The sequence below is a fragment of the Corvus kubaryi genome, unplaced genomic scaffold, assembly GCF_017639235.1.
Source record: "Corvus kubaryi isolate FWS band 111438036 unplaced genomic scaffold, C.kubaryi_AGA036_p1.0 37382, whole genome shotgun sequence".
Classification (NCBI taxonomy): Eukaryota; Metazoa; Chordata; class Aves; order Passeriformes; family Corvidae; genus Corvus; species Corvus kubaryi.
In genome coordinates, this window is record NW_024581124.1 from 39,471 (window position 1) to 58,820 (window position 19,350).

Sequence of the window (19,350 nt, forward strand, 5' to 3'; positions counted from 1 at the left end):
TAAAACAGACATGAAATATGATTTTAGCATCTGCCCTATTAATTTTGCATGACCTAAGAAACTTAAAATTCGAAAACTGTTTTCTGTTCCTTTCAATTCACAGTTCTGTTCTCAAGTCTCTTAATTCAGTTTTCTGTAACTGCAGCGAGTTATAACAGAAAATTCCAACTCTGGTTTCACAAAACCAGGATTAATAAGGAAGTAGCATTCTTTGCATGTACTGGTCTGCTATATAAACCATGCAATATAGCAGGACATATATAAAAGAAACGCACAATCACCTGAAATACCAGAACATGTCAAAGTTTGGTCAAAAAGCTATGCAAGAGACTATGCAAGACTATTACTTTTTCATTTTAAAATAGCCTAAATTTCTAAATTAATTAGCAGAAAGATGGCCCAGATTTCCCAGTCTGCAACTTACTGCTAAATCGGACAGGCTGTGCCATGTTGACGGTGTGGAAGCGGGTGGTCTCTCCTCCTCTCCCTCGATTGTGCCTCGAGTCCACATTCTCCTTCCCATGGTAAGTTCGCTGGTCCCCTGTCAAGCCTGGGGACCAGAAGGAATAGTTAGTACTGGTGAAAGATGCATGCAAAGGCAGATTTCATTTTATTAAACTTGCTCTGGGTTTTAATTCAAGACATATGTGATACATGACTCAGGTAAACAAAGATGGCAGGTCCTTACAGTTTTACTCAGTAGGTAACTGAAGGACCTTCAACTGAAAAGAACCAACAAGCTGTTACCTGAGTTGTGCAGAGTAAACGAAATATTTTGGCAGATTCTCACCAGCCTGCAGTTGTACACAGGACTTGCTGCTCACCATTTCAACTGCTGCAGCAAATGCATCATCCCTGGCACACTGTATCTGTTCCTGTTTACAGAACTACCCACTCTCCAGCTGCTTTGTTCCTCAGCTGTGTGTTCAAGGACATAAGACAACCCCTCCAGTACATTTTCCAACACATTGTCTGAGATGTAGGATGTAATTAAAACCAGGAAAGGAGACCCATCTTCGGCCAGAAGAACAAGGCTTTTTTATTCACGCTCAAGCTTCTAAAGGAAATGTTAGTTCATGACTTCTGAAATAAACCCACACACCCCCTCATCTCAGTGTCAGGGTTAACAGGTGTACATGACAACTGGATTCAGTAACTTTGGAAGAACATGGTGTAAGACGTTTTTCAAGAAAAGAGACTGGAGGGCTCCATGTGCCTACCAGGAGTAAATAAGGAACACTCAGTTCAGGTGGAGGCACTGCAGGGCAGGCCATAGCCAGCAAAACTAGCAGGTTCCTAAGCAGGAAGGCTGGCACAGTGGCGGAGAGAAACCTTAGAGAAAGATGGAGATGGGCACCGAGAAAGATTAACGTGGAAACAAGGGACTAACCTTAAAAAGAGAAAAATTAAAACCCCAAGAATATAAGCATTATAAATATCTGCTTGTATGTTACTTAATACTACTAGACACTATTGAAGGTAATAGGGTTTAACCGGCACAGAACTATGTAGACATTCACTTCTATATAAAAAATCTGCTTATTTTCCTTTACAGCTGATTAGCTCCATTTAGCCTCATGTCATAGGTTACCTCACTAAACCAAATAAACTAGTCATGATCCCAAATAAAGAGAAGCTACACAGTCTTCTTTAACAGGTTTAACTACATCTGTTTGAAATATATATGAAATCACATCAGTAAAACTTTCTCTTTTCAGACTATCTTTAGAAAGCAAGAGGTCCACAGCAATTTCACGGTAATTTAAACCCCAAGTTGAAGGCTATTCAGTGCATTACCTGGGGGAAAGACCTCCACAAGACCCAACATCAAACAGTGCACTCCTTGGAACAAATGTAGGCACTGATGAGCAAAAAAATCCCTAGCTGGAGCCCAGGAACAGCAAAGTTGCTTTGCATTCATCTGGCTCTAGCATACTGCGTTTGCCCTGGGTTAATGGGATAAGCAAGGGCTATTTAATTATCACGTTATCCTAGGAATTACATGTCTACAGAGATCACCCATTAAGGAATGGCTGTGCATAATACACTTGCATGGCCTTACAGGAATAAAGTAGTAATTCTAGTGTTCAATATTAGAATATGCTATCTATCACAGGCAAGAAGTCAGTGCCAAGAAATTCAGTCAGTGTACATTTCAAAGGACACAAAATGGTAAAATAATTTGACAGTGGAGATTACTGATTTTTTTATTACTTTAAAGGCTAATCTATTTTTAGTTTTAGAATCTGTTTTTAATGCTAATGGTTCAGTAGCACTATCTACACTCTGATTGTCAGAGCGATACTGAGACACTAAAAAAGCAAATCTTCAATTATGGCAAGACTTTAAAAATAACACTAACTAATGTAGAATGCTTTATCAAATTCTACTGAGCTCAGCACGGGGAGCTCTATTTTCCCATGGCATTAAATGGTAACAGCTAAACCCAAAGAACCAGTCAGAACCAAACACATGAAGAATCAGCTCCCTTTCAGAAGTGAGAGCAGATGCAGCACCATATGGCTGACCCTCTGCAGCTAAACAGAACGCCCACGAGGACTTAACAATTTATCTCCCCCAGGAATAAAACAAAAGTTCACAGGTTTTAACATGCAAGGTTAAGGAAGAGTTACACAGGCTAACATCCTAAATTAACAGAATTTATGCCAGATGCTTTGAAAAATAGCTTCCCACACGAAGAGAGTTCCATCAGTCCGCACCCAGGAAGCAGAACTCATTCCTTCCTCAGCATCTGCCCTTGTCAGCAGATTCGCTGCTGAAACCAGGACTGAAGTGGCACAAAGCAGCCACCACAAGTCACTTGTTCAAGCCCAATACTGTCAGCTGCTAAATAAACTGGTGCTCTTCAAATATTAAATTGTTTCTATTTGACCTGAATATCTGTCTCCCAAGAAAAGCAACGATGACAACTTTTTCCAGGGCAATAAAGAGATGCTAACAAGCCTCTACATCACTTGAGTGCCATGAAAAGCTGTTGCAGATTCTGGTGGCAAAGGTGTAATTGGACTGGTTTTCTATTTCACTTTAACAATACTCTGCAAAAGAATTTTCCATGTACTTTGCTTTTCCTACTTCCTTTTTATAAATAATTTAATCTTGTGGTAAATTAGAGTGCCATGGACTCTTAAGATAACAACTTCAGCCAGAAAATCAGAACCTAAACATGTTTGAGTGTTTCACAAAGAAAAGGCCATCATTTTCAGTGCTTACATGCACACTTCATATTCTGAAAGCTATCAAATTTTGGAAGATCAGTTATTTTCCAAAGATCTTTATTCTTCTAAATACTACAACCACAGGCAGTAACAGCAACAGTGATATTTTTACTAGCCAAGACAGATACAGATCTGTTTCCTTTGACTTTATAAAATTACTCCAGAAATGTCACTTGCTGGCTAGTTGGTGCAGAAAATGAAAACTGGTTCAAGGAAAAATTCATGGGGCACTATTTTTTTTCACCCTTTGAATACTAGTGTGGTGAACACAAGTATCCTCCAATCTGTTTCCCACTGGATCAAGTCATGATTAGTATTCACCCAGCTCCTTCCAATTTATAGTTGCTATCTAATTCACTCCAGCATAATTATAGTCTAAGTATAGGGCTGTACCTCAAGGAAGTTGTTCAACAGTGGTGATTCTGTGGCTATTTTCAGTTGTTTAAAACTTGAAGCTGCCAATTCAGAATGGAAGTTTGCCATGCTGATGGGTCCTTCTACCTTTTGGAAAACCTCTGTGTCACAGATGTCAGGTCACTCAAGAAAAATCCTTCATAAGTATTGATGTACTATGTCAAATGATGTCAAAATTAAACTGCTTGTGAAGCAACCAGGTCTTGCCATATCTTAACAGTTCCAATATTTGAGCTGCTCCTGTTTAAAGACACAGATTCTCAAAATTTACATAAAAGCTGCCTTGTCCCCTAAGCTTCAAATTTTCTGTCCAGCATATTACCCACTAAAAGCTTAGAAAGCTTCCACTTGCATCTGGTAATTTGAAAGGTGAGAGAACTTGAAGATTAAGTCCAGTTTTGTGCTTCAGTATTTGGAAATATAGTTCAGAAGCTCCCAGAGAGGAGTAATTCTTCCCAGATGAACCAGCTCCATGCTGTGTGTTATCAACTATATTGTGCTAGGACATCAATGCCAACCAAGAGCAGCATCCTGCTGTGCTGAGTGTTATTCAAGGTAACGGACTGACAGAAAACAGCTTATAATTTATACACCACCAGGTAGGGTAAAAAAAAATAGGAGTTCAGCAAGGGCTCAGGAAAGGTGTGGAAATGCTCAGGTTTTTATCATTAATACCTAGCTTTTAAAAGGAGATGCACTAAAAAGTGCACAAATGTCAAGAGTCACTTCAACCATACAAAATATCCTTAGGGAAACAAAACACAAAGCTGTTTTTGATCACTTCAAAACAGGTTGCTGCAGCTGCTGCTTCATCAGAAGGGAAAGATGTAAAACTGATATGGATAGGATTTACGAAGGGCACTCGAGTTTAAGACATCCATTCTCATTCATAGGCAGCACAAAAAACCATCAAGCCTGCAGTTTGGGAGGAAAACACAGCCAGAGCTATACTAAACCCTGCTCTGCTCAGCCTCCTGAAAATGAGTTAGACCAGAAGGCCTGCAAAGAAGGTAGGATATCTGCAGAAGTTGATATATATTCTGTTAGAAGCAAAGCTGGAAATCCAATAAGCAGTAAAAGGTAAACTGCAGATCCCTTCCCTCTTATGGGTTTAAATACAGAACTTTCATAAAGGTGAAAAGGTATGCTTCTACTTTGATTGCTTATGTAGAAATAGAAGAGAAAGTGATTAGAAGTAATAAATTCCCATTTGCAGAAGTCCTGGTTCAAAATATTAATGCCTGTTTCTACCATTTTATAGAATATACCCCTTTGGGATAAACTATGTTTAGGATCAAGTACTGTTGACATGGAACAGTCCATGAACTTCATGAAGCTCCACTGCTGCAGTAGAAGCGAGTCACAGGCACATGCTACATAATAAACCCTCCCAGCAATTGTTAGTATGCTCTTAAGAGCAAACAGCCCCTGGTTTTAGTCTATCAGAGAGATGAATTGAGGCTAATCTCTGCAGCAGATTCCACTGCCACACGGGTGCCTATTGGGAAGGGCAGGGGGAACAGTACTTTGCACATGGCAAATTTGGTACTGAAAGGAATTCCATGTTTTAGAGGAAAATGGTCATTGTGATAAGAGACAGCAAGAATAAAAACAACTATCATGACAATCTCCAGAGAAATATAGCAAGAAATAGGCATCTCATACATTTATTCAGATTGTCAATGAATTATATGTCTTACCTAATTGTGTTCTGAAAAAAATGCCAGAAGAAATTCAAACAAAAAGTCTTACAATTTGGAATGTTTCTTGTACTTCAGCCAATACACGATTACCAAACTAATTTATTAATTACGGATCCTCTTCTTTTAATAGGACCTTTGTTACTAACACAAATTAAATTAGGCCTAAAAAAGGTGAACCAACAGTGGCCAACAACTTACAATGGTTTTGTAATAAACCTTTCAAAACACCAACATGACTAAGTAGTCACTGAAACACACTTAACATCACCACAAAACACTAATTCACTGCCACTGATCTCTTTCGAGTTGCTCATGTTGGAGTGTGCCATTAGTGGCTCAAAGGCTGAAGATTAACAAGCTTCCCAACTAGATTCAGGGCCCTTTCTTGCACACTTTCTTTTCATGCTCCAGAGAGTTTTGTGCCTTTTAATTTAAAGATATTGTAATTCTCCAAGTTTCACAAGTCCAGGTGGCTTCACTAACCAGCTCTCTCAGGTGTTCAGCCTGCCTTTATTGAAGGGAAGAACTTTTTAATTAAAGTGTTTACATTTAGCTGAATCATCACACAACTGCTCATCTATTCCAAAGGTATTTTCTAAATTTAAAGCTGCATCATTTCTTGTTAATTCAGTGGCCAAAGAAGAAAGTTGCCACTCCTGAGTATGACTATGTTACTATTATTAGTAGCATTAGCTCCCCAATCAATGTCCCAAGACAGTCTCTCCTATGACTCGTCACGTATGTATTGCTTTCCTCAACACAAGCACACTGTGCTCTTCCAAACTGATTCTGGCCTCAGGTTTACTTTCATTGATGCTACTCCTCTTTATGCTCCAGCACAGCATTCCCATGCACATCAACCTCTCCTTATTCTTGACAGCTCCAAATAATACTTGCCCTTCAACACCCATTGCAGGTCACGATGCAATCCCGGCAATTTTTTTGTTACAGGTATAATAGTTTTTACATCCTACACCAGTAGTTCTTGTTCCTCTGGTTTGCTGGCTGCACTCCTCGCATTACTGTGCGAATATCTCAGTTCTTTCACAAACACCACACCTGCTTTCTGGCTGTTTTACTGAGCACAGCCTTTTCACCAATTACTTATCTAATTACTCCTCTCATCAAGTGGAATACTTTCCTTCTCTATGCCGTCCAGCATTTTCTCCTCTGGTATTCTTTACACACATTATTCTTCTCCTCCTGCATGGTGGTGAATCAAGTCTCTCCCACATTTCATTTCTTTAACCTTCAAGTTCTCCTCATCGTGTCAGGCTAGACCATCCAGTGAGACCTACACCCCAAACACAACACCAGAACCTATGTATTGAGAAATGTTGCTACCATAAAATCCTCCTCCTATCCATACACCAGACATCCTTTGGAACTCCAGTCCTTAGTCAATGCCATCCTGGTGCACACTCCATGCAGCAACTTAAGGTTGCTGATGAATACATCAGAAACAGGAGAAGATAAAAACAGTTTTCCACTAATGTGGAAGTTCAAATGTTCCCGCAAGCAACGTCTTCAGAGCTTTTCATGTAAATCCAAACACTAACGTGACTGCCTTCCCCTAGTCACTGAATTCCATTATACTCCAGAATTTTATTAGGTCCGTAGCTTTTTCACATTTGGCCAAAGTTAGCTAAAAAGAAGAATAACAGCACAGCTATAAAAGCAATTCTCTTTAGGACATCCATATTGTAAAGAATATCCTTAAATAGACTACCAGTGGCACAGCTTAATTTTCAGTGTCAGAAGAAACTACCAATGCTTTTCCCCTTTGCTGCACATTCACACACACAAACTAAGGAAAAGTTTTCTTAAAAGACCACTGACGTTCTTTTAATTATTTGTCCATAGCACACGCTGGGGAGATGGCTAACTACAGCCCAGTTTCAAAGTTTGAGTGTTGGATTTACTTCTCTAATTCCTTTAGATTATATGAATACTTAGAAGAGTTTGTTGCTGTAAAACATCAATGCTACTATTTTGTAGCACTTCTCTAAAATAGCTGAGAACTCAGAATGATGACAGACTGAATGCTGTTACAACAATGCCACAGAGTTCATGTGATTCTCTGCCAAGAAAATTAAGTAGTGCACTGGCAAAGAGCTCCTTAAAACAGTTTTTGAATGTAATTTAGTCACACTGTAAAAAGTTCTGAATTATGCCACAGTTGAATTCATGCTTTCAGATATCTGTCTCATTGTTCTTAACAGAATAAAAATTACAGGTCACTACACTTTTAAGATACACAGAAAGAGCTCCACTGGCCTGTTTTTCAAGAACAACTGAAAACATTCAAAATTGCGATTATCTAGTTACAATTTTTCTTTTCCTGTTTTTAAGCAGAGCTCAATATCCAGTAGCTTTAGCAGAGATCCACTGCTGGTGACAGGCTCCTCAAAGCATATGGTCATAGGAGCTTATGAAGTGCAAATAGACCAGCTTGTCTGTCAGAACAAAGTTCTCCACTTAAGCACAAGAAGCATAATCAGAACAGGGAGCAATAAAACAAGCTCTCTACCCAAGTCCAACAATGTCACCCAGCACCATCTGAGTGATACGCAACCAAATCAGTAATTCCAAATTTAACCACAGGCTTACGTGCCATTTCAGTTTAAATGCAACATGATTTTTTCCTTGTCAGGAAAGTCTCTTTTTAGACCACAAACTCTAGTCATCTTCAGGATACCTGCTCAGACCGTAAGAATAGAAGGATAAGTCAGACAAGCAAAAAACTGTTTGTGGCATTAGCTGCTCAAAACGAAGAGAAGCCAACCCAACCTTTGTTAATAATGGGTACAGTTCTACCAAGCAATTGCCAATTTCAAATAAAAATACGCGAGCCATCTGAAAGAGTCAAAGTACTCCTGCAAAGCTGGCACAGGGCTGAGCACTCTTTCTTAGATTTACTTACCTGGACAGTCAACTTCATCGCTCTCGTCCTCGCAGGTGGGCCATCCATCACACTGCCAGTTTGAAGGGATGCACTGGATGGTACCACTCCGACACGCAAACTGCCCTGGGGTGCAGCGGAGCTCTGGGAAAGAAGAAAAAAAAATGTGCTTTGCTTGAAGTGTCATTTATTCTTGCAAATATATACATATATTAATCATCTGTCATGTAATGGACCACTGAAGCCTAACAGACAAAATCTCTGGTTAACTCAGCCCGTTAAAAACTTCAGATCACTTCATGTTCTAAACTGCATGTTTGTGGTTTTGACAGGAAGGTATGAGAAATAATTCTCTCAAGACATCCATGGTAAAATCTTCCTGATAAAAATAGCCGGTGAGCAGCTATTACCACAGCAGTACCCATTTACTTCTTGTGGGGCATTGAGGAGTACTTATTCAGTCTTCTCAGAACCAAAGTTCAACAAAAATATGCTTCAGCAGTTGAGTGCTACGTTACGCAACAACCTCAGAATCCTATTTCCATTCTAATCAGTGTGCATGCCAGGACCCACTAGACCTGCACAAACATCCAGCCTGTCTTAGAGACATTTCACAGAACTACTTGTAAAAAAAAGTATCTATATCCATGAACCTGTTTTCACTTTCTAGCTTCAGCTCTTTTGTAGAATTTCTCCATGTGAACATATCCTTTACTAGAAACTGTCACTATCTGCAAACATGTAGCTCCTGCTTCTGTGAGTTCACTGCCTACTTGCCATCAATACACTGTCACACCTAATTAGCATTATAAAAACAGTTTGCAATGAAGAAAAGGGTCTGTCTACAAAAGTGAACAATTCTAAGCTTGTTCACAGCCAGTCTGCCAGTGCCATCACCATCCACAGGCTCACTTGTGCACCTGACCATCATTGTCCATTTTTCTTCTACATAGTGGTTGTCAAATTTCCAACCACTGTTTTTGAACAACTTAGCATATTTTCCTCTCACTGAGCTGCACTAATCCCAGGTAATTTATGTCTAGAGAATGAGCATCTCTTTAAACAGAAAAAAAAAAGAAGTTTATAAGTAAAACATATTGATTTTGAATGGATCCAGCAGGCAACTGTGCTGCAGAAGGAAATCTCTAAAAGAGAATTTAAAATACAGGTATGCATTCTCTCATCCACAGTTTACAATATAAGAGCAGACTGTAATTGCAGTTGTTACTTCTTGAAACACATGTCTAAGGTAAATCAAGACAGAGGTCACATTTAAGCGTTCAAACAACATGACTGGGCATAATAAACCCAGTCACACCGTGCACTCTCAATGAAAGCTGTACACATACACCTAGTAATTGGTATAACATATTGATAACAAGCTTCTAATTCGGTGTTAGACTAAAATCCAGTCCTACTACTGGTTCCTCTATAAAGCACAGACCTGCTCCTCTAGAAAAATAAAAGCAGGCACATCCTCTTAGCAACCACCTACTCAGAGCAAACATTCAGGTCACAAGATGCTAAGAACTCACACCGACCTGCTAGACTACTGATGGCAACAACAGACCTGACAGCATGACAGAGTGTTCTCACCCATTTAGAGCTTTATTCAGCCCAAACAGCTAACAGAGAATGAGCACAGGGGAAACAGAAAACAAAAAGTTAAATTACTAGGCATAATGACTTCCCCCTCAGAACAAAATATTAAATAATTTACTTAGCCTGAAGAGGGAAAGGGGAGTAAAACAAGAAGGGGATAAAGAATGGGGGAAAAGCTTCACTTGCCCAACGTACCAAGTGAGAAAATTTAAAATCTATCTTAAATTATCTTAATTTCAAATCGAATCTCTTTGAGTTAATTAAATCTCTTTCTAAGTTAGAGGGAAAAACCAACAACACACACACCACCAAACCAAACAAATACAAAACTTCAAGCTGAAATTAAAAGCATTCAGATTTCAAGTCCACAGAAAAATGCCAATTTTTTGGTAAATCACTGCAGCTTCTTTCACCACTTTTGCACAAGGTCAGGACACAGTGGGAGGTTCCTTAGAAAGTCCTGCTACTACAGTTTCAAGCCCAGAATTTACACTGGGGCCTGTGGTAGAGCTTTTAACACATCAAAGACTATCCTCAGCCCAGCTGCAGGTTTTCACTGCATCCACCTGTAGTTATGGCAAAATTCAATACTTTAAAATAAACATGATTTTTTCTTTTACTGCTTGATTTCAATGGAATTCACGCATACACCCTGTGAACAAAGTTATTCTGCAGCCTTCTGGCTTCACAGGCAGCATCCACCAGGAATGCCAACCTGCACATGGGAAAAACAGTCAAAAATACTTTTGTTTGTCTGCAATTTCATAGATGCTAGTATTATTTTACATACAAGTACATATGACTGGTTCAGATAAAAGGATGACTCCATCTCAATATTATGGGCATTAAAAAAATGCCAGCTACATGCAGTAATGTCATTACTTCCTGTGTTAGAGAGACACTCCTCTCTGAAGAATGTGGATACATGGACGAGTACAAAACATTTCTATTAAAACACCTTTCAGACCAGCTGCACCATTGTTCCCAATGGAGATCATGCTATCAGATGCACTAATTATTCCAGACCAAGGAATATGAACTGCTACGCAATTCTACTGCGGAGGGGGGAAACGTGGCACAAAGAAACACTGTGAAATTAAAATCCCTGTCAATAAGTCCTCCTGAGCCATCCCAACCCAGAGCCAGCAGTGGTAAGATGCAGACATAAAAATAGATGGAAGTCTGTAACAAAGCTGTAAGATACTCAGCCAAGGAACAGAGATATTTGGGAGAGGCAAGGATGCACAGGGTATGTGCTGGTCTCCAGAACCCTGTCAAGCATTTCACATCAGTAGGCTATTTTTAAGTTAAAATAGCAGATAAATGAAAACAGCTCAAGCCCATCTCTACCACAGAAAAGACAAGTCACACTGCCAGCAGCAGGACAGGAGTCAGGAAGATCTATGAGCAGTACTGAACAATACAACATTATGTGACCATCCACCTTTCCTGGAATGCAAGTAATCACTTAACACATGGTCCGATTTTATACTTTCCAGGGGTGTGGTAAATAAAAACTGTTTCTTCACCCATATATTTTCAGTTCTTTTGAAGAGTAGCAAAAATTTCAAAAATACCAGTCCCATTTCTGTCCTTACAGCCAGATATCCCTCACAGTTCACAGCTGTTGATGGTAACTCACAGCAAGAAAGGATGAAAAAAGTATCTTAAATTATCACCTCCTCACAGCACTAAAACCATACTTTCCACCAGCTGTTAAATGCAGAAACATTTTGTATTTTCAAAATCATTGGTAAATATGTAATGGCACAAGTTCAGCTAAGAGCAAGCAGCTGTTGGAGCAGAAGCACAAGACAACATTAAGCCAAGGGCATCAACAACTGCCTCGAACTGAAAATGTGGAAATGCAACCTCCCCCAGTGTTCACATATGATGTGATGAGTGACATCAGCAGTATTATGATTCACATGTGCAATTCTAACATAAAAGGCTTCTTTTTCTTTTAAGGATCAGATGCAGTCTTTGCTATGCTGCAGTATGAAATTTAATACACTGAAATCATATTGTAGAGCAATTAAATGCATCTGTCATTTGCTGGGAAGAAGGGAGACAACTAAAACACTGAAAATAGCACCAATTGTAGGTTTGTTTTTTTTTTTGAGTATAAACTCACAAAACATCACAAAGTTCAGGCAGTGTGAGAACATGAGAACACTTGAAGCAGTGAGGTGTCATGATAGTAAAATGAAGAGACTATCTCAAAGCACTTCTAGAACATAAACCCTCAACAATCTTGCCGACCGCTACATCCTTCTGCCCGCTTACAATGAAGTAGTGAAAAATTAAAAATTTGCCAAAGGCTATAGACAAGATGAACCTGTAGGAAGCCAGCTGTCCTGACTGCTGGTTCCATGCTTTCATGATGACACTGTGTTTATTCCCTAAACCCCAAGCAAGCTGCTGGTTCACCAGCACACCTGTACCTGAACAAATGTCTGTCAGAAATATTAATAAGTAACAACAGTGTGTTCTCCGGTAACATTTCACCTGTTTCTCTACTATAAATTGGATAAAGAAAGAAAGAAACTCCTTAACTTGATATAAAAAGAGCAGAAAAAATGAAAGATTCAGACCATCAGTTCTACAAGCTTAATACATAACACAAGATAAAACTTACTGTCAAGTGAAGGCCAAAAAAAATCCAATACCGACTTGCTGGGACACGTTATTAGATAATATAACCTGTCCACAAGTCCCTCACCTAAAAGACGTCTTGCCAAGGCTAGTCCTGGACTTGTAATTCAAAATTTAAAAGAAGACTTACAAAACAGTTGGAAATTTACTTCATCAAACCAGATTATAAATCAATTTAAACAGTGCCATACAAACAAGAGGTCTTCATCTGCTTTAGCTATCACATTTTTTTGTCTAAGTTAGCCAGCAGCAAAACCAACAAGATTTTTGACTAACAGAAAAACTGAGGTTTCATACAGGAAAAACCTAATCTTTCAAGGTGGTTGCTTACACACTCACTGAGAGCTTTTGTTCTGAAGATTTTGCCCACTGCATGCTGAATGCCAGGTGTTTCACAGAACTCATCATGTATTTCAACACGGGTCAACTAGCTTTTTGAATTTTCTTTACAGCAGGCTAATTTCCTGATTTTCTGCTAAGCACTCAAAAAAAACCATTTACAAGAAGCATTATCCACAGGAAGGACTTCAAGATAGATTAATAAAACACATACAACACACATGCTCGCTCTAATTTCCAGCCAGATTCATGTGTTTCACAGAGCAAACAGATTTTGGCCACTATAAAATGATCCAGGAAGCCCTTTCAGGTTTAACAACCTCATGTACTCCTTCTGTGTAATTGAGAACATTTTCCTCCTGGAGCCTCAGCACTGGGAAGCTGCAGTGCATCCTTCCTGCAGCAGATGCACACTGGTCAATGTGCTGCCCTGAGCGTTACTTTACTTGAAACCTGTATTTTCTGAATAATTTTTTAAGACTTTTGAGGTTCATTTGAACTAAGACACCTCATGCTCACACCTAAACTGCAACTAATTTTTTATTCATCTTCCCCCTTTTTATGCAAAACATAAGGGATAAATTGTTATTCAAAACAATTGTTTTACTTCAAAGAAAGGTAGGTAGGATCCATATCCAGTATGTCAGACTACTTTTGCAACACAGTAAATCTCATTTTAGAGCTTCCAATAGAAAAGCAAGGCTGTAACAGACACGTGAGACAAAGTGTTGAGTCAAAACAAGTTCACCTTGCTGGCTCGGTTTCCTAAATGAATGTGATCAGTTGGCTTTGAAACAGCAAGCTTTAGATCAAATTAGCTCCTGTCTGTCCACATTAAGTCAGATCAGCTCTGGTTTGTCCCCTTGCAACCAGAAAGATTGCATGCCCCAGCTAATTCAGCAGAAATACAGCCGTACGAATCCAGTATCTGCTAATGTGGAATTGGGGCATCATCGTAGCTGTCTCCCACCAAAGACATCTACTAATGTGTTTATCTTCTTAAATATTTGTTCTAACAGAAAACATTTAAACAGTTGGATCCTTCACCTCCACAGCATCAGAAAAGCCCCGAGTGAGGAGCAGGGTCACAGCTCTGAGGCACGAAAGGCTGGTACCAGGTCACACACCACTGGGGCGAGAGAAGGAGCAGGGGTGGAAACAGCTCGTGGCAATGGGCAAAACAGCAGCTGTAAACATTTCCTGCAAAGATAAGCTGCTGGGTAAATGAGAAAACTTTGATACTGTTTTAGCAGGGTTATTTATCCTCCTTCAATTGAAGACAGAGATATAAAAGAACTTCAGCCAGAAGAAATGCTACATCCAATAAAAATGATGGAGGCCCTATCTCAGACACATGTAACAAACATCTACTCTAAAGCATTAGGTGAACGCATTGAAGTTCTCAAAATCTAAATGTCAACCTTATATTTTCAAGACACCAAAGATTAACATTACAGAAACCTGTGGAAAAAGGAGCAGAAATATATCCCTGACAGAATATTCCCCTCACTTATGTTCCTAGCTGTAACATATAAACCTCCAGCAGTACAAAAACCTCAATGTCACAACAATTCACAAATTCAGAGGTACAGATGAGGAACCAGAGGCTGGAACTAAAGCCTCCAAAATACAACTCTCAATTCAGCAAAGTGCTTTGATACAGAAATTAGACTCAGTGACTGCAGTCACTGATTATGAAAGTTTGGGTTCTTCTGGCTGCAATTACTGAGCTTCTCTTTATTAAAGGACTCACATAAAGTCTGATACATTAAGATACAGTCTTCTAGAAGCTAAGACTACAGGTGCACTAGATTTTAGTGTTTACACAGCAAGTACAGATTTAAATCTATTTCAGTTTTTAACACAAAGAAATGTCATTTTTTTATCTGCTACACTAATTGTTCTTGTCTGCTGAGCTTCATTAGTATGGAAATTGAAATTTGATTGAATGTACACTCAGCATTTAATGTTATTTCAATTATAAGGTATTACTCTGAAATGCATGTATTGGAAGAGATAAGCATGAAATAAGCATGGTTTGGTTTTGTATGTAAGCTTTTAATGAACAAAGGCAGGTTTGTGTGTACCTCAAATTTACTTTGCTTATTTTCATCACATTTCTCAAGGTTGCACCTGGTAGATCCTCTGGCATCATTTTTATTTACAGACCAAAGGAAAACAAAAGACAAAAATACTTCCTCCTTTCTCAGTGTAAGTCACTCATTGTCCCAAACCAGATGAACCAATCTGTAAAAAAATATTCTATTCAGATTTCAAGAGGCAATTACAGCCATCAAAAGCTGATTAAGCATTAACAAAAACTCTAACTACAAGTGCTTAGACCAGTAACTCTTCTTATTCAGATTTCAACTTGTCCAACAGGTCCTTCTTATGTTTTATAATACTCAACCTACATACTTAAGACCTGTACCTACATGTTGCACTATCCTTTCATATTTTAACACTTTTAGGAATAAGTCTACTAAAATTGAAAATTATTTTTTTCTTAAATCACTGTTTCTATATAACCTGAGCCATGCTACACTGCATGGGTATGATCACATCCAGCCCCTGCCAACAAGAAGCCCAGCTCCTTAAGTCCTTTGCTCCTGGAGATTCTGCTGAACACCAGTGCTCACCAAATGCCTGCAAACAAGCAGAAACAAAACAACAGAAGGAACACCACACCTACCACCATCAAACAAACACACACAGCTCTATATCTAATCTTTATGCTCAAGAGGAAGCATAACACAATCAGTATTTCTCTAGACTGGTGTTTACTGCAGTAACATGAACTTTAAAATACTCTTAATACTTCCAACACAACAATGCCACAATGGTTATCATAATGTAGTTCTCAGCAGATACGTGAAAAAACTGTCCTTAAGGTAATCCTCTATACTTGCAAAGCAGTTTTCCTAACTTGGATGTCTCCCAAGGTGAAGTTCACTGGAGCAGGCATAGTGTATCTCTCACAAAATTCCTGAAAATCTGCCAGCCTGTAAGGAGCAGGGCCGTCCTGCCCCGCCTCTGCTCGCGGTGGCCAGCACCAGTCGCTGAGCAGTTTTCAGGGACAGAGAAGCTCACTGCGAACTGTACCTGAGGATGTTCTGACACAGTCTTCAAAAACCTTCTTGTTTTTAACTTGTCTTTAAGGTACCCCCAATCCCATGCAAGGGCTCTGCTCTCAGTGAAGTCATAACTAAATGATATTTCCCTCAGCTCCAGATCTCAGAGATGTTTTCACTAACCATTCATTTCCCAGCAGGTCTTTGTGTCGCTTGGTGAATCTGACGCCCATTACATATTTCTGAGTTTATCATTATACCATTCACTGCTGCATTCAGTGTAGCAGAATAAATACATACAGTGCTTTTTAACAAAGTCACAGTAAGAGGAAAGCAGACTATAACACCAACTTATTTCCAGAGAAGAAAACTATTTGCGAAGCTTATGTGTCACCATCAGTTATCCACTTCATAGATAGTTTATTAATAAAGTTTCTTAACCAAACTGGTTCTATTTACTGTTCTTCAAATTAAAAGCCTATAGAATAATTAAAATTAAAAACCTTCAGAAGAATTAAAAAGCTAGAGAAAAACAGAGCACTTCATTTTCTTGTTCAGTTCCACAGAAGATTAAATGCTTGGCCATTCACCTGTGACACTGAAAACATGTCTAGGAAGTACCCTTAGATCATGCAGCTTTGGTTCATCATGGCCTGAGTATGTGCAGGAGAGTATGAAAGCACAACAGCACCTACTAGCACAGAGCCTGGGGGGAAAAAAAAGGCCACATGATATGCCCATACCTATTCTCAAATTTAATTCCAGCTCATGAAAATTAGAGATTTTGAAGTTACAATCCCATAATAGGAATGCATCTGTTCCAAAAATAAATAAATAATGCGTGTTAGAGGCATTGGCATTTTTTGCATGACCTCAGCATGCTGTTTCATGAAATAATTAAAATTGTGACAGCATTCCAGCTGAAAACTGTAAATCCTTAATGAATAACACTCATCAACATCCAGTATTACTCAGTGTTTTGTCACAGTAAGTTATGCTACATCACCTCAACATCCATCAAAAGATTTTACAGCACAGTAAGGAATGGTAGCAGTCTCCTTCCCCTCACTCCCTCATATTTGTTCTCCAGGTGCCCGCCCCCTAGAGCTGGAAGACAGGGAGCAGAACGAAGCCCCCATAATCCAAGGGGAGATGTTAAGTGACCTGCTATGGCCACTTAGACACACACAAGTCTATGGGGCTGGACGGAATCCATCCACAGATACCGAGGGAGCTGGTGGAAGTGCTCACTGAGCCATTTTCTGTCATTTACCAGCAGTCCCAGCTAACTCAGTTGGTCCCAGCTGACTGGAAATCAGCAAGTATGACAACCAGCTATAAGAAGGGTCATAAGGTGGATGTGGGGAACTTCAGGCTTGCCAGTCTGACCTCAGTGCCAGGGAAGGTTATGGAGCAGATCATCCTTCATGAATGGCACACACAGGCCAAGCAGGTGATCAGGCCCAGCCAGCGTGGGTTTATGAAAGGCAGGTCCTGCTTGACTAACCTGATCTCCTCCTAGGACAAGGTGACCCACTTAGTGGTCCAGGGAAAGGCTGTGGATGTCATCTACCTGGTAGATTTTAGTAAATCTTTGACACCACTTGCCACAGCATTGTCCTGGAGAAACTGGCTGCCCATGGTTCAGAGGGTGTACTCTTCATTCAGTAAAAAACTTGCCACACAGCGGGGCCCAGGGCAGACCTTACCACCCTCTACATCTGGAAGCAGGCTGTAGCAAGGTGGGGGTCAGCCTCTCCTCCCAAGTAACAAGCAACAGGACAAGAGGAATTGGCCCTAAATTGCACCAGAGGAGGTTTAGATCGGACATTAGGAAAAATGTCAAACATTGGAACGGGCTGCCCAGAGAAATGGTGGAGTCACCATGCCCAGAGGTATGTAAAAGAGGTGTAGATGTGGCACTTTGGGACATGTTTTACTGGTGGACTTGGCAGTGCTGGGCTAATGGTTGGACTAGATAGTGTCAAAGGTCTTTTCCAACTGAAATGATCCTACGATTCTATATTTATTATACCTACACCCTGCACAAGCTTGGAACTGACCCAGTTTTTCCTTGCTCACAAGTGTCATTCACTGCAATTCATTGTCTGCTCTATGTCTGGAGGGCAAACTCAAGGCCAGGAAGGATGGAAAAGAGAAAGAGAAATCAAAATAACTACAAAAAAAAAAAGCAAAGGCAGGCAAAAGACACAGCACTCAGCCAAAGCAACAACATCAGAGCTTCTTGAATGTGATTCCTGACTATAATTTTTTAAGACTTAGAAAATACAGACTTTGAGCTTCATAAAAGTGGGCACTTATTCCTAAGACTGAAACAGAAAGAATGTATTTCCCAATTCTCCAGCACTGCTAAAACCAAAGAGAAAACAAAACTTGCTACTTGAACTAAGCTGAAAGAATACTGTGAATTAGGCAATGCAGCATTCCAGACTGAAAACCAGTTTATTTTCATAGCAGTGAGAATACCAGGCTAAGCAACAGTCTTGCGCTTCTTCCCCCCTAAGAAACTGTTATATTATGATAATAAGTAAAGAGGCAGAAGGGAAAAGCAAAATACAGCACAGGCACAAAGAGCAGTCAGTACAAACAAAACCAAAGCCATTGGTACTCAAGAAGCCTCTAATATGGCTCAAAATTAAAGCCTACTGTTCCTCCATACTAACAACCTTGTTCAGGACCTCAGATGTTTTGTACAGCTTTAAGTGGGACTGCAGTGTTCTAGTACAACAGTGACAAGTGACTTAAACCTGTGCAGCACCAAATTTTTAACCCTTTCCCTAAAGAAAGCGGATCAGTGAAAGTGTCAATCACACCTCACAAATTTACTAAACAATTTCAAGCAAGCTTGAGAAAAGTCAAGACCAGGAGGACAGCGTATGGTGTGGTTCTAAGCTTTCCAAAGCTTGCACAAAAGAAGGAAATTATGACCCTCTTGAGCTTCAGAGGGTAGGAAACCCCCACACAGCTTGCACTGTTCAGCAGGTGCCAGCCCGCCACCACACCTGTGTGTCACACTGTCACCACCGTGGGGTGGTTTCCCAGCTGGCAGCGGAGGGAAGTGGCGAGCTGGGGTAACTGAACCTTTGCAAGACACCCTGCAGGACTCCCAGCTTTTCCATGCCAGAGGATGCACTGTGGATAGGCAGAGAGGATACAGGCAAGATGTGGCCTTATCAAATCAGTGTCAGGCAAGGGTACTACAGCAGAGGAAGTACAGGGACCCAGACAAGCCCACTGAAGTCCAGGTTCCATTAAGCCCCACTGCCTATGAAATATGCTGACAGGAAATAGTGCTAAGAAAATAGCTCTGTTCCTCACACAGAATTTAAATATGGCTACACACACAACATAATAATTTTCCCAAGAAATGAAGCAACAAAGAAAAAGTCCATTAAGAACATCATCAG

At 39.9% G+C, this 19,350-nt stretch overlaps 1 protein-coding gene across 2 annotated transcripts in view; it reads right to left on the reverse strand.

The window, feature by feature from the left end:
- DGCR2 (DiGeorge syndrome critical region gene 2) overlaps positions 1-19,350 on the reverse strand; it is a 45,212-nt gene that overhangs the window by 16,650 nt on the left and 9,212 nt on the right. For both annotated transcript variants that reach the window (XM_042034838.1, XM_042034839.1), the window contains exons 2-3: positions 8,277-8,399; positions 425-550 (exon numbers count right to left, since the gene is read on the reverse strand). In XM_042034838.1, the coding sequence (XP_041890772.1) occupies positions 425-550; positions 8,277-8,399 (249 nt within the window). The remainder of the gene's footprint in view (positions 1-424; positions 551-8,276; positions 8,400-19,350) is intronic.